The 16399-nt window shown below is 37.2% G+C and overlaps 1 protein-coding gene and 1 non-coding gene across 3 annotated transcripts; one reads left to right on the forward strand and one right to left on the reverse strand.

Moving 5' to 3' along the window:
- Positions 1–311: 311 nt before the first annotated feature.
- LOC104242252 (probable NOT transcription complex subunit VIP2) lies at positions 312–15862 on the reverse strand. 2 transcript variants are annotated; one of them, XM_009797281.2, is made up of 14 exons: positions 15752–15862; positions 12295–12437; positions 9568–9676; positions 9317–9495; positions 8554–8932; positions 3728–3937; positions 3556–3639; positions 2826–2914; positions 2628–2714; positions 1437–1859; positions 1304–1356; positions 1178–1219; positions 839–983; positions 312–758 (listed from the first exon to the last, which is right to left on the reverse strand). In XM_009797281.2, the coding sequence occupies exons 2-14, from the start codon at positions 12310–12312 to the stop codon at positions 699–701; spliced, it is 1878 nt and encodes a 625-aa protein (XP_009795583.2). In that variant the 5' UTR covers positions 12313–12437; positions 15752–15862; the 3' UTR covers positions 312–698. The 2 variants fall into 2 exon arrangements, with proteins under 2 accessions (XP_009795583.2, XP_009795581.2); XM_009797279.2 differs by having other exon boundaries at positions 2523–2714.
- Positions 9568–9648, forward strand: LOC138872290 (small nucleolar RNA snoR35). Its single transcript, XR_011400753.1, has one exon. It is a non-coding gene; the product is annotated as a small nucleolar RNA snoR35 (small nucleolar RNA).
- Positions 15863–16399: the final 537 nt, after the last annotated feature.

Raw genomic sequence — 16399 nt, forward strand, 5'->3', positions numbered from 1 at the left:
TGGGAATTATATACATGTTTTTCCAAAATAAAGTTGGAAAATATGTTTTGAAAACATATGTCCAAACACATTTTTATCTTCAAACCAAACTTCACCTAAATTAAATTTTTCAAAATAAATTTGAAATCTATGGCCAAACGCTAGCCTGTGAACAGTTGGCAAATGCAAAGGTGAGAAACATTTTGGGCGGGACTGAGCGTAGGGTCCACGTAGGGGAGTACAAAGTAGGCCGCTAGGACAGTTGTTTTGGAGAATGTGTAATGACTGATGATGATATAATCAAAGGGCAATTTAGACAAGACACAAAAATATATGCATGAGCTACAGTAGTTCATTTAGCTTGGAATTCAAAATTTCTAGAAGAAAATCAATCACTATGTTCCATCTAACTGAATTGACCAAAATACCCTTTAAATCCTAAGCAGCCATGGTGACCTGCTGCCTGCTTAGAATTAGAATATCAAAAATGGCATTTCCACCCACAAAAAAGTATGGTTCGACAGGGAAAATGGGAGAATTATTCCGGAATATTTTCCTTTTTGACTTGCAGCATCTAGAAGAAACAACAGGTAACCACCAACTGAGAAAACATTACAGTAACAATGGCTGCCAAAAAACCCAATTGAGCAGAAAACTACAGGTGGGAACTAGAAAATGGGATATGTGAAAAATGTACAACTATAAGCTGAACAGAATCGTTAGTGCTGAGGTAGAAGAGGTCTTTTTTCCAACATCTCATAGTGGAGCACAAAATTATCCTGCAAAGAAAGAATTGCAGAAAATCAGAAAACTAGAACCTCAAATTACATAAATTCAAAACGTAGAACGAAATCCATACCTTGCGGATTGTTTCCCATGTGTTTGGATCAAAACATATATAAGATCCTCTCTCATAGGCGTTGGTCTTGACAAGAGGCTCCATGTTGGCGACCCTCATAAACCATAATCGATGTTCTCTGTGGTAAAACCAGCCCCGATTATACCTGTATGAAATAAATAATGCAAATGGTTATCAAGCATATTCAACTAACAACTGAAGCAAGTCAAACATCCACAAATAGGTTAGTAATTTTGTATGCGGATCCCAAGAAGCAATAGAAAGCTAAATTGCTATTAGGAATTACAATACAACGAAATAGCACCCTATAAACCAATTTTCATAGAAAAGAGAGCATACAATTCATTAGCAGCATATAATTGGGCTTCATCCTTTGGCATGCTGCAATGAATAACAGATTGAGTTATTTCTAGATTCAAATTTTATGGCCAAGAAAAACTAGACTTGCTTATGAGAGGGACTTGCCTGTAGAAAATGTAAAACAAAGTGTCTAACTGAAACTTGGAGAAGTATGCTTGCTGCAGCCAATTCAAACGCGTTAGTAGATTTAAAGAACGGCAATCGAATGAAGATAAACAAGAATATCAAGGTCACTCACATTTAGAGGAGGTGGTTGCTTGGCATAATAACATTGCGGTACAGTAAATTCTGGATCACCCTTGGCAGGCTCATCAGACCATGGGGAACCAAATGCCTTGTGTAAATTTTCGGCAGAGTTCAAATTCAATCCAAGAGTAGTTAGATCAATTCCAAGTGCAAGAGAAGTCAGATCCGGATCGCTCATCCTTATTACACTTAGTAAACCAAGCATACCAAAAGGGTCAGGGGTAGCTTGGGCCTGCATGGATTTCATGCCCTGATCCCTGTACGGCTGACCTAAAGCAGACATTTGCTGCAGTCGAAATTGGGATTGACTCTGATGTTGTTGATACTGCTGGATAAGCTGATCGTATGAGCCAATACCAGAAACAGTACTTGGAGAATTAAGAGGTCGTAACCCGATACCAGGAGGTCCTCCAGACTGAATCAAATAAAGTGAAAAGCGAGTAAAGTATCACTTAAAGCTGTATGAATACAGAACTTATAGCATGCACCACAAATTACACTTAATATAGAAAAAACTTCAGCGTAATACTAGCAAAAGTCTAGCTTTTCCACGTCACAACTCAACTCAGTCATGCTTCAGAAGAAGGTGGCAACAACAACAACAACAACATACCCAGTAAAATCCCACTAGTGGGGTCTGGGGAGGGTAGGATGTACGCAGACCTTACCCCTACCCCGGAAGGGTAGGAGGTGGCTCTTCTGATAAAATCGAATTTTTGGTTTGGAATAACCAGTCTCGTACATGTACTCAGAAAAATACACATACTTCTCCACAGAATGAAGAACACAAAAGGCAACAAAGGAATACCAACCTCAACTCCCCCACCCCCCAAAACCCCACCTGACCCAAACAAGAATAAGTAAATAAAAGAAACCTCCAAACAGAAATAGTTAAGGGGAAAACATGATTTTTTTTTTTTAAAAGGAAGGGAAGTCTCCAACACAGGAGGGCTTCAATCTCTCTTTATGCAGAGTGCATGTGATACATATCTCACCTCAATAGCACCCCAAAATATAAAGAGAAAGACACACAGAAGAACATGAAACAAATAAGAGCAAAAATGTAAGAGTAATGCACCTGTTGGTGATAACTGGAGTGCGATGACGAGAAGACATCTGAACCATGTAAATATAGTGGATCCTGGTTGTTAACATTTGAAAAAGAGAGACCACTATTACTCACCGATGGGGCATGTTGCTGTTGCTGTTGCTGCTGTGTGCGAAGTGATGAGTATGTCCCTCCCAAGTTAAAGCCACCAGATCTGCCCATCTGCGCATTAGTTTATGAAAGATTGAGCAATCGAGGACAGAGTCATGAGGCTAAAACCATTTACTAGTAAACACAGCATTTAAAATAGTAATCCAGTTTTTTTGTGTTTACAGAGAACTGCTGCTGCTGCATCATAGAAAGAGTATTATCATGGAGTTGTTCTTTCTGGTGTAGATCCATACCATAATCAGCATTGCCACCTAAGCAAACACGAGAGCAATTGCACTTAGTAGACTTAACATGCAAGATAGGAACATTTCCATGCATAAAGCAAGACAAAAATATAAAAGAAACAACTACGGAATAAAGCCCCATAAGCATGCTGAACATAATTCCTAGCACTCCCCCCAGAAAATAAAAGGGAGCTATACACCAAATAAAGCCCAGGACTAGTGAGAAAGTTTAGCTGGTGGGGTGCGACATCAACCAGTCATACTAGGAATTGAGAATTCAGATCCACCAACACTACGTTTGTTTCAAGGGAAGGGATGAAAGGGCAAAGGAAAAGGGCTTTGGTTGACTTACCTACTCCGAAGTATTTGTCATTCATTTCACGCTGATTGGCGCAACTTAAAGGGGAGTAAATCAGATACCTTTGCTCTCCACTCAATTAAAGAAATGAAAAGGCTCGCGCAGAGGGGTATGCACCCTTCCACTTTCACTTTCCCTGGTAGGTTGTTTCTTAACAAAACAGCGAAATGACTCATGTCCCTCTATTTCCGTCCTCCCACCCTTGCCTTTTTGACCCCACCGAACAAATTGTCATACCAAAGTTATATATGCTGAGTGATTTATCAACTTAAGAAAGCATGAGAAGAGCTTTGTGCATGCATATAAGCACCTTTAAATCCAGGCAAGGCTGGGAAATCTTCATTTTGAATGCTGAATTCCTGATTTTGTTGAACAATTTGTTTTCGCAGTGAACCTGAGATTGTTCCTTCCTCAGTACTCTGAATGAATTGTAAAATAAAATCACTTGCGCAGAAATCAGGAAGGAAAGGCACTCTGATTACCCAATTGTCCTTGAGGCCCTCCAGCAGAACTAGGTCGGCTGCTTAGCTGAGGGAAATCGTTTATATCAAATGGAGACCCATCATTTGAATTCAGATCATTCAGCATTCCCATAGAATTAAGGTTGCCGACTGCTTGGATATGGTTCTGAGATAGTGGACCACCAGCAGGAGGATATGAATTACCAAACATAGACATTACCTGCGGAGAGGCTGAATGCAGATGGTACCGTTAGCATAGACGATAGATTGACCTACAACATAATATATATTGTAGGTGCCTAGTTCACCTTAAAATCTACAAACAACAACTTTATGCAGAATTAATGGCAAAAGCAGCTAAAAGTAAGTACCATCAAAGCATATTTACATACTGAATTTAAACAGAATCAAATAATAATGTGCCTCTTAAATACTGAGGAAGTCCTAAGAAAGGCGAGGTCGATGGTGGGAAAAAAAAATCAAAAACATGTGAAATGAAGAGCACGAAATCAACAGTTCAAGGCTCAAATAGCCAATAGCTACAAAAGGAGGTTATCGAAGAACGAAGCAGAAACTGTATAAATTTTAACACTAGCTTTAAAAAAACAAGCCTTATTTGAAACTACTTTTTTGAGTTAAAAAAAGAAGAAGAAAAGGTTAAAGAGGATTCTCCCTCAATTAGTGCCACATAAGCAGCCCAGCCTCTGTAAATAAACAATTGAATAGGATAATCTCAGTTTGTTTTTTAAACCCAAAAAAGGAATTACTCCCCTCAGTTTTTAGCTTGAGGTACACAGTGATAAAAAAAGCGAGCGCTTCCTCGCTTAAAGCGAGAAGCGAAGCGGAAGGGTCGGCGCTTCTACCATTAAAAGCGGCTGCTTCTCTGTAAAAAGCGAGAAGCGGTGAAGCGAGAAGAAGCGAGCGGACGCTTTTTGATTTAAAAGACTCAAAGCCCTATTTAATTAAAAACTTGGTTCTGTTTTAGTTCTCTAGACTTCTTCGACTTCTTCAGCAGCGACAGAGAAACTAGGGTTCTTTAGCAGCAGCGATTTCTTCTCTTTTTCAATAACTTCAAGCAGTGATTTATCTTCTTCAAATTAGGGTTCTTCTTCTTCAACAGTACAACAACAACTTTCAACAGGTATGTTCTGCACTTTTTATTTTCATTCTTCTTCTTCTTTTTCTTTTTCTTTTTCTTTTTCTTTTTCTTTTTCTTTTTCTTTTTCTTTTTCTTTTTCTTTTTCCAAAAAGCGCCGAAATGCTGGCGAATTTTTTTCAGAAAAATTCTGCCAAGTTTCTGCCAATTATTATATCTTTTATTCTTAGTTCTTATTGCCTTTCTTATGTGTTATGTAGTTGATCTTTTAATGGCGCCAAAAGAAGATAGGAAAGACCCGGCTTGGGCTTACTCTACAAGAGTTAACGAGACCAACAAGATAGCCATTAGATGTCTTTTTGTGATAAGATTACAAATGGAGGAATCTATCGTCAAAAAGCGCATCTAATCAATGGTGATCCAAATGTCGCATCTTGTCCTAAAGTTCCGGGGCATGTGAAGGAAGAATTGAAAGCTTACCTTCCAAAAAAGAAAGAGTTAAAGACTCAAATGATTCATGAACAAGAACTTTATAATCTTGATGATGATGATGATGAAACAGAAGAAGGTGACGATGCTTTGTCGCTTCCACCAAAATCACAAAAGCGGGGAAGGATGCTTCCACCAATGTCTTCTAGTTGTGGATCTACTGGCAAGACCAAAGGTCCTATGGATTGTTACTTCCCGCAAAAATCTGGAGATAAGGGGGGAAAAAGTGGTAATCCTCAAGTTGATGCCAAAGCGATTTTGAGGGACCGTGCAGTTACCTTTTTTGCCAGGTGGATGTATGATGCAGGTCTTCCTTTTAATTGTGTTAATTATACTAACACTTTTGCTGCTTTTATTGAGGTCATAGGCCAATATGGCCCAGGAATGAAGCCTCCAACTTATTATGAAGTTAGAGGGCCATATCTAAAAAAAGAGGTGGCAGAGGTAAACAAAATCGTGGAGGAACACAAAGTAGAATGGAACATGTTTGGTTGTTCCATTATGATGGATATGTGGACGGCGAGAAATGGAAAAATGATCATCAATATCTTGGTGAATTCTCCTAAGGGAAGCCTGTTTCTTGAGTCCGTTGATGCAAGCGACTCTTCGACTGATTCAACCAAAATGTACTCCTTGTACAAGAGTAAAATAGACTCTATTGGAGCAAAAAATGTTGTTCAAGTTGTCACGGACAACGCCAGTGAAAATGTTAAAGCTGGTGATATGATGTCTGCTTGCTACCCGCATATCTATTGGACTCCATGTGCAGCACATTCTGTTAATTTGATCTTCGGTGATATTTTCAAGAAAAGACCCTTCAGTACTGTCTTTAATCAGGTAATTAGAGTGCATTCCTATATTGTTCAAAGGCCTTTGTTATTGAACATGATGAAGAGATTCACTAACCAAAGAAGCTTGGTGAAACCTGCAAAGACAAGATTTGCTACTGCTTTCTTGACTTTGGCTAGGATGTATGAGCAAAAAAGCAATTTGAAGAAGTTGTATGTTTCAGATGAGTAAGAATCTGCATATATTATACTTACTCCTTCATTCTGGAACAATGTGATTCATGCATTGAAGATTGGTGGTCCTTTAGTTAAAGTGCTTCTTTTGGTGGATGGGGAGCAAAGGCCACAAATGGGCTACCTGTACGAAGTAATTGATAGGGCAAAGGAGGCTATTCAAGCCTCTATTAGTGATCAAAGAAAATACAAAAGAGTCTTTGAGATCATAGATAAAAGGTGGGATAGTAAGCTTCATAGCCCTTTGCATGCAGTTGGACTTGTTTTGAACCCGGAACTGTTTTATGACAATGAAGAGAGGATTCTAGGAGATGAACTTTTGTGGAATGGATACCATGAATGTATTGAGAAGTTGATACCTGAAGAATCCGTGCAAGATAAAATCACATAGCAATTTAGTATTTATAAGAATGCTGAGCAACTTTTTGGAAAAAACATGGCCATTAGACAAAGAAAGACGAAGTCATCAGGTGAGTGAGTGCTTATATGTTGTTTTATAGTTAATAAGTTATTTCTTTATCAATATTATGTTTTGAAAATTTGTTCTACTTCTACAGTTGAATGGTGGAGGCAATATGGTCATTCCACTCCAGATTTACAAAAGTTTGCCAGCAAGGTTCTAAGTCTAACATGTAGCTCATCCGGGTGTGAAAGGAATTGGAACGTGTTTGAGCATGCAAGAACTAATAAGAAAGATTTAGTATATTGAGATAATTAAATTATATCTCAATTGTCCTAATCTTACTAATTACTTATTATTTGCAGATTCATACCAAAAAGAGGAACAAACTAACCTTGAAGCGTCTCAATGATCTAGTCTTCATTAACTACAATAGAACATTGAGGCGTCGTTACAACGCTCGCAATGTAATTGATCCAATTAGTTTGGACAACATCGATGATGCTAATGAATGGCTAACTGGAGTCCCGGAAGATCATGCAGATGAAGAAGTATTTGAGGATACTTCTGATTTCACTTGGGGTGATGTTGCGGAGGCGCATGGAATTGGGGAGAGGATTTATGGTTTGAGGGGGAGTACCTCAACTTCAAGTTCACATAGGAAGGGAAAACAGGCAGCTACTTTGTCTCTAGTTGATGAAGAAGATGAAGTTGAAGAAGATGAAGTTGAAGAAGATGACGAGCAATATGATAATGATAGTGGAATACAAGAATTTGACAATCTTGCAGAAGAATATGATGCTCTTTTTGTGTTTTAATTGATGCTACTCTTTAGTTTTTTAATTGAAGTATTGAACATTTGCTTACAATTACATGTGTTGTCTATGCAGTATTTATTTTAAACTTTTTTTTAATTCCGCTTCACTTAAAAAAAGCGAGCGCTTCGCTTCTCGCTTTTCGTGAAATGGGGGTTGTCGCTTTTCCTCGCTTCACGCTCTTCACAACACTGGAGGTACATAAATCACCCAGCCAATGTAAATATAAACATAACATCTCATAAATGTATACATAACCTTCTCAACATTATGTAAATAAAGTTAAAATGCATATTTCAAATCCAAATGTACAAATTTGGCATATTGAACATAAATACCCCAATTATTTCCTTCTACCCCTATTCCTCTTCTTTCCTCCGTCCTCCCAATTAGTGTTATGTAGTAAAGGTGAAAATGGGGGAAGGAGAGGGCAACTCTTATATTATTTTTGTTCAACTTCTCCATGTTTTTAACTTTTTCTTCGTCGTATGTTGAAATGGGCCATTTTGGCTACTGTGTTTTTTAAGGAAAGTAAGGTTAGAACCAATCCTACTTTTGAAGGTGGAATGAGGCGGTTATGTATATACTTTCCAAGGTCAAGACATACATCACAAACCCAAAGCTAAGGGAGATGATTCATATTCCCCCCCCCCCAAAAAAAAAAAAAAAAAAAAAAAAGAGGAATTGAAGACTGTTTGCCTGGAAAAACTTCTACCTATAACCAACTACCAGCAAAGAATATCCTCTTCATATTTCAAGTTAAAGCTACATAGAAATTTTCAGTTCACAAAATTTAGAAAAAAGGACCAAAAAAGATATGTAAAGGAATTTATTAAAAAAATTTAAACGTCTATATTTCAAATTAGGTACTGCATTCAAGAAAGAACGAAACTAGCTAAGCCTATGTAAAGCATGAAAATAACATCAGTAAATGTTTTGGATATTAAAACAAAGAACAGACAGCAAGATAGAGAAACTAACACAACAAAAAGAAGAGAAACTATCAGCATTTCAGGCAAATTTACCTTGCTGGAGGACACCACTCATTAGCCTATTAGATCCTTGAACATTTAAATTTCCAGAACCACTGTTCGCAGTCAAATTTAGTCTAGAAGCAAGACCAGGCACAGACAATCCTGCACCAGAGCTGATGCTTCTCCCAATGTTGCCTCCAACTATATTTCCAACTGAGTTTGACATCCTTGGACCAGCATTTCCCAAAATTGGGGACATGCCAAGGCCTGGAACAGAGCTTCGATTACCAATGGCCGCAGAGGTTGGCAGAATTCCAGGAATAGAACCCCCAACACCATTAGTGTTACTACTATATCCCGTGTTACCAACAACACTCATACCACCTCTACTTGTAATGCTGGAATGACCATGAGAACTTCCTTGGGATATCTGCAACAGAGATATGCAATGCAATGAAGGTTGAGCTCTAGAGTTTGTTAGCCTGCCGTGAATAAAGAATGAGAAAAGAGAAGGAAAAAAACAGATGCAGGAAGATCTCGAAAGCTAATTGTAGTCAATGCTTGAAATGGTTTAAACTAATAGTAGCATGTCTCTCAAGATCTTCACTAAAAACTCCACTTCCCAAATCAAATTACAACATTCAAAATCAAAACTTCTTCTCAATTTTTCAGAAGTATTTTCTCCAACATCTCACATTAAGTTTAAACCGGGGGAGAGAAACCAAACCGAGAAATTAACAACAATTACCATCTTAGAGAGATTTTTTCTATTATTTTTCCATTATTCTCCTGAACAAAAAAGAAATAGACAAACCTGTGAAAGGGCTACGGGAATATTATTTGATGCAAAACGACCACTAGAGAGGCTATTTCCAGATTGCTGGACACCGCTTGAAGGGACATTATTTATTGTTGTGTTTCTTGAACCAAGTGTACCCGACATGTTAGGAACATTAAAACTCCCATGCATGTTATGAAGGCCCTGAATATTTCCTGTGACAAAGAAGTTTGCTAGTACATTTGCTTCAAAATCAGAAAGTAAGAACAATACAGAAAACAACTCACCAGAGTGATGATAAAGAGGGGAAGCTGCACCAGATTGAGGAGAGAAAGATGAAGGAAATGAGCGTCCGGTGTTGTCAGGGAGATTTGAAGCTGACCCGTTTAGAGATGACTACAATTAAATCAAAAATAATTTTAAGCATGAACCACTAAACATTATAGCAGTTCAGCAACACCCATTTCATGCATCAACGAGCCATCTAAAATGGATGCAAACAAGAATATCTGATTTATCAGTCAAAAAGAACAAGTCATACATTGAACAAGAGGCTCATGCGACCACGCAGTCGAAAGGTCAAACTTTGACCAATGTTCAATAAGAGGTTGAAGTTCTCAGCTATGTTGCGCGGACTCTCCAAAACATTGTCGCACCCGTGTCAGATCGTCCAAAAAAATGCATAAATTTTGGAGGATCCAACAAACACACAGCAACATGTTTAGAGAGTCCGAGCAAAATAGGTTCTCAGTACTCATTTGGCGCAACATGTAGTTTCCTTGTAGGGTTTAGGGTTTCCAGAAAAACAAGAGCCATGTATACTTTAAGCAAAGTGTATACAGGAAGTGCATTACAGAGAGATATCATAAAAAATAAAATGCCAGGGGATCCATCAAAATCAGATCTCATGTTTTGACAGCACATAGCAAAAAAAAACATTTTGGAAGTTCCAATGACTAGCTCAGCACCTCAGCCTATTCCAGAAAATAAATTCTGAGTAGTTGTCACTTAGCAATTTCCTTTATTATATGTTCAGAAGCCCAACGTTGATGTCCACCCTTCATATCTCTAAAGACTTTCATAAGAGCAGTCAGAATGACATAGACAACGTGAACACCAAACCAACAAAAACATTCAGATGCCACAAAGATTAAGGCGACATGCTTCATTTCTGGTGAAACTAGGGGAACATAGCATGACACTTTGTATTTTCAAGTAGCATAAAGATATACTTACAATCTGCATTTTCGAACAGCAATTTGTTCTACACCAAAGTTTCCCTCATAAAATTTGTTCTAAATGAAAAAATTAATGCTTAGTGTCTATCCTCCACAAATAGGGCTAAATATGGGGAAAAATAAATTCTAGAAAGATATCGATACTTTGGTCAAAAGGAAACGAGAGGAAACTAGCACGCCACTTGTATCCATTACCAAATAGCTAACGTCAGTTTACCTCCTTAATAATACTAGTAATCTTCATTCTATATCAAAGTTCCCGTCATAATTTATAGAAGGCCAACTCGATACAGCAAACTCCTGCTATGTGCGCGGTTGGGGGAAGGGACAGATCACTTTGGATCTATTTCATTTCTAACAAAATTTGTGATTTCTTCAAAAAATTATGTTGGATTAAAAAGATTTTGCTCCCCAAAGAGACTTAGATGAGATAACTAAACCAGGTCCTAACAATAACGAATACCTTGGTTCAAAGGATCCCGAGTGACGACCAGATCTTTACTGATGTTTATTGGGGGAGACCTAAATGGACATATGGGTAGATATAGTGATAGATCCAACCTAATATATTGGAATATGGTCATCGTGCTAGGAATGAAGAACGAAACACTATTTCAAAGTTTGTATCACCTTGTGATTTAGCTTTAGCTACACCAATTGTAAAAAAGGAAATCACATGGAAAATATTTGTGTGAGGTCACCTTGTGATCTAGCTTTAGCTACACCTATTGTAAAAAAGGAAATCACATGGAAAATATTTGTGTGAGGTAACCATAACCAAATTAATTCCATCCTTATCAGAAATAAATGACATGGTCAAATGTAAGGACCGCATTGACATCCCAGAAGAAGTTTTAACCATCCAACACAAACTAATTTACCTGGATGTGAAGCAAAAGAGTGAGCGAAAAAGAAAACTGAGAAGAATGACATGCAACCGAAAATTCAATAGTGGACACTAAAAAGCACAAACCAAGTAGTAGCATTTATGGACAAACAATAGAGGGAGGGAGTATGGGACTTAAAAGCTAATGAATTATAAGGAAATGTCAAGTTGAATTGAGAGAGTAACAAGTGAAGTTCAAGGTGTGTAAAGGCCTACGACCATGACTATAGAGATCTTGGTGATAGAATGAGGAAATAAAGAACTATTAAAGCAGGACTACGGGAATCACATATACAGCAAAGCTTGAGGTAAACACATATACAGCTTGTACCAAAGCTCGGACACAAAAAGGGGAGAGAAAAATGTATAAGCTAGAATGATCAAGAGGGAAAGGATAAAAACATGATCTAGGTTAAATGTATGTATTAATATAATTCCCAACAAGTGTTGATAGGAGATGGCATCTTCTGATCAATTGCTCAACATAAATTAGGAGGATTAACTTTAAAGTATAACCTCGACTAATTCAGGATTGACGCATAATTATAGTTTTTGTAAAAGAGAATGGTGTAGCACTGGCAACAATATCACCATTAAGCAACGAACACAGAGTGCAAGTTAACCTACTTAATAAACAAAATAAAACTTGCATCAAAAGTAAAAATCTTAACAAAACAAACGAAATAAGATTGATCACATAAAAGAATCTTCACCCTCGCAGTGACAAACAAATAGTTTTGAAAATCCAAGAGATAAGGTGGATAGACATGCTCAAATATGTTCTTCCAAACAGAGGAAAGTGATAAAAAGAATCCAACAGAAAGCAGCAAATACAAAATCAGAACCCGAGTATCAAAAAGCTAATGAGCATTATATAGAAAGATGAATACATTGAGTAACCCTGACATTGCAGAAATGTCAAGAGGTCATGCAGAAAAATTTCCTTGGCAACAGCTGCTTCCCTTTTCCTTTTCTTCAGAAATGTTTTGGGAGAATAATTTTGAAGCCTTCCCAATGTGTAATTACCTATAATCTGTAAAGGGATATGATTGAATAGACAGTCAAAAGATATTATTAGTCGTTACAGTCAAAATGATCGAAAGAATAAAACATCATCACGTATTAAATGCAAAAATAGGAAAAAGAAAAACCAAAGCCTTGAAACCTGCTGAGACATCCACCAAGCACATAGATACATACTCTTAAACATGCAGATAATAGAACACACAATGTTCACTGGTGGTAGCAAATGCCCGGATTGGATTGCATTTGGGCAAGTTGAAAATGGTTGAACAAAAATGGTTCATAACCTAATCAGCGCATATTTAATGTGGGTCAAAGCTAATTGGGTAATTAACAGTTTGGGCCAAAGAGGTTTGACCGATTTTATATAGGGGTGTGAGGAAAAAATCCGTTCGCATTTTATACATTAATTTACAATAAACAATTAAAATGGAACTGATATTCTGAATTACTCACACATTCTATTGGATTTCCATCACAACATTGGTTGGCTCGAACTCTTTCAATGTGCAAGAATATTTACTAGCGATCTTGAAGATCCTTCTATTCCAAAAAAGAGATATGAACAGTGGATCATCGTCTTTACCCTAAAGTAGTTCATCATTATAGTAAAAATCTACAGCAATCAATAAATCAAACACGAGCTCAATTTCACTAATTTTCTAGCAAAGAGAAGGAGAAATTAAGCAAATAAGATAAGTCATTTAGAAAGGTACAACTCGTTAACATTTAAAACATTGACTAGGAAGATTCTTTCCATTTCTGGTGGTTTATATATAAAAGGAAAAGTAGTATATTTTGGTAATGACATGCAAATAGAATTATGAGTAATGTAAAAAAGATACAGTTGATATAAATTAAATTTCTCAGAGTTTTAATTCTTCACAATCTTTTTTGTCATGCGACAAAGCATAATAACATATTCTACTACACAATTAGGTGCATCCAATAGGTACCAAAATTACTCTCTTTCCTTCTTTTTAATCAGACTGAATATTGGGATCAATGCATATACTCAAGTAGTATCCACCATTAATTTTATGCATTAAACTTTGGCAGAACTCTACTCTATTTATTTGATATGAAGAAATTATCCCTGTCTAAGGCAATAATAGAAAGTCGGTTAAGATACTTGAACACGTCATCTGAAATGGCGAGGTCTCAATTTCACCCTCAAAGAAGACCAAGATTTGGCACTAGAAATTAACTCCAGGCTCCAGGACACTCTGTTCTATGTTGCTCGGACACGGGTGTGGGTGTCCGACACGGGTGCAGATCTAGAGATCAGATCCTTCGAGATGTAAATTCTAAGATTCGGGGATATGGATCCTAGTACGGATACGGGTGTGGGGATCCGACTAAAAATAATTCAAAAAAGAAAAAAATATCTCTAAATTATGAGAAATTTATTGGAATACTTACATATAGCTTGTAAAATGTGGATTTTTTTTATTCTCAAGTTGTAGATAAGTAAAGTATTGATTTACTAGATAAGATATGCTATCTTCTTCAAATTAACCCTTGTTTTGGTTCTGATTTCGGGAATCAAATTGTATCTCGTCTCAAATTTTTCCATCCGTCGTGGTCAAAGTACCCAAAATTGATTGGCCAGATCTAATACGGATCTCATACCCACACCCATGCTAGTGTCGTGTCAACACAGGTGCAGCACCTAAACTGCCGTGTCGAAGCAACTTAGACTATGTTTTATACTTCTATATGCTTCATATTTGGCTTCATCAGACAATGTCCCAAAGAGTGTGAGCGTACCATGTGAAAGATTTTTTAGTGAGAACTTGACCTGTTTTCAATCCATTTCTAACCTGTATTCAACCCATTTTACTACGGGTAGAATATTGGTTAAACCCATATTACACATATTTTGAATGGGCGAGTTGGATAAGAGTTTATTACGGGCGGATAGAGCAGTCAACCAATTTGGGTATGAAGGCATTTATTCTTCGGCTCCAACGAGAGAAACTCTAGTGCATTAATTCAAAACAAAGAAATTGTCCTTGTCTAATGGAATAACAGAAAGTCACTTGAAATACTTGAACACGTCAACTGAAAAGGCAAGGTGTCAATTTCAGCCTCAAACGTAAATTTGGCACTGGCAATAGAACTCCATAGGTTTAGGTGGTTTCCCGAGTACAATCTATTCTATACTTCTATATACTTCATTTTGACTTTATTAGGCAATATCCAAAATCATTATGAACTTAACAAGTAGAGGTAAGGTTTGTGTACACTCTACCTTCCCCAGATCCTACTTTGTGGGATTTCACTGGGTTTCTTGTTATTGTCGTTGTTGTTGTTGTTGTTGTGAACTTATCAGGTGATTGGTTTCTTGGTGTGCACTTGACCCGTTTTCAAATCATTTTTACCCCAAACTGGACCTTTTTATTACGCGTTGAATACGGGATGAACCCACATTACCAATATTTTAAATGGCCGAGTTGGATACGTCTTTACTACGAATTTGTAGGGCAAATACGGGATGAACCCAAATTACCAATATTTTGAATGGCCGAGTTGGATACGGCTTTACTACGGATCTGTAGGGCAGGTCAAATAATTTTGGGTTAAAATTGCCAGCACTACCCCCACGAAGAATTTGAAAAAGTTACCATCATCCTCCATAATACCATGCTAGATTTTCGAAACTCACATAAAGTATTTGCAAAGTTCGTGTTATATTTTATGAAGGTGGTGTCCGGACCAACTTGTGTGCACTTCAACTATTCCACCGATGCCTGCTACATCCCACTAGTTGCAATCTCTTCCCACTAAGGCTTAGGCAAATTGGAAGAAATCAAAGTATTTTGTGCCTTCAATGGCATTTGAACCTGAGATCTCATGGTTCTCCTCGCACTTCATTAACCACTTCGATAAAGGCCACGCCCTTGGGTGCTATTTCGTGTTCATTAGTGTCATGGAACAATCGAATAGGTGACTTTTACTCTCCTTATTTTTGTAACTAAATTTTTTATTATTCTTTACCAGGTAAAAAAGAAATAGCTTCATCTCATTTGCTTCAATTACATAAAAACAACGAGACATATCCACATCAATCAAAAGAATATTAGATACACTTCTTCCACACTTATTTGCCTAATCAGCATGTAAATTGAAAAAGAAAAAGGAACAATCATGCAAACGAGTAAAACTTTAAAGATAAGTTACTAACAAACCCAAACCCTAACATTTTTCTATACCAAAAAGTGATATACAAATCGACAGCTGTATATATATGTAAAAAAATACAATGGTAAATTGATAAACATAGAGAGCGCGAAATGGTGTTAAGGAAAAAAGATTTATTACCGCAGATCTGTGAGGAGATTGTAGTGCGTCTACTGATCTTTGATGGTGATGAGAGTAGAGAGAGGAAGATCGAAAAAGAAAGCGAAAAAGGGGCTGATGAGAGATTTTAAACCAAACTCCAAAAGCCCAAAGTATTATTGCTTGCCCCGAACTCGAAGTCTCGTCACTGTGGCGATTGGGAAGGAGACGCGTCTCACTGACTGACGTATCTCTCTTGTCCAATGTGATAAATACAAATAATCAACAAAAGTTTTGTTTTTCCTTTTTATTCTTTTAACATAATGAAAAAAATGGATACATTTACTAAATTTGACTAAATCTATCTATACATTGGAGTCCGGAACCAAAATGTGGTTCTTTTGAACAAGTAGCATCTTAATAGGTGTAAAAAAAAGATGGCATTTTTATATATAGCGCCCAAATACTGGGCGCTATACATTAACGTTAACTGTGTCGTTAATGTATAGCGCCCAAATAGAAAGCTGACACTAACAGGTATAGCGCCCAAATACCTGGCGCTATACCCTTTTTTTTTAAAAACGAGTCGTCTTCTTCAAGACCATTCTGCTTCTTCTTCCTCAATATTTTATATCTTCTTCTTCTTGGTCCCCCACTCCCATACCCGCTGGCCCACTATTTAAAAAAAAA

The sequence above is a fragment of the Nicotiana sylvestris genome, chromosome 6 (genome assembly GCF_000393655.2).
Source record: "Nicotiana sylvestris chromosome 6, ASM39365v2, whole genome shotgun sequence".
Classification (NCBI taxonomy): Eukaryota; Viridiplantae; Streptophyta; class Magnoliopsida; order Solanales; family Solanaceae; genus Nicotiana; species Nicotiana sylvestris.

Excerpts from the sequence above, each read along its gene's own strand:
- LOC104242252 (XM_009797279.2), bottom strand. Across the intron at positions 9,496-9,567 it reads CCCTCTTTATCATCACTCTG|GAAATATTCAGGGCCTTCAT; the intron begins GTGAGTTGTTTT and ends TCTTTGTCACAG. Across the intron at positions 984-1,177 it reads TTATATGCTGCTAATGAATT|GTATAATCGGGGCTGGTTTT; the intron begins GTATGCTCTCTT and ends TATTTCATACAG.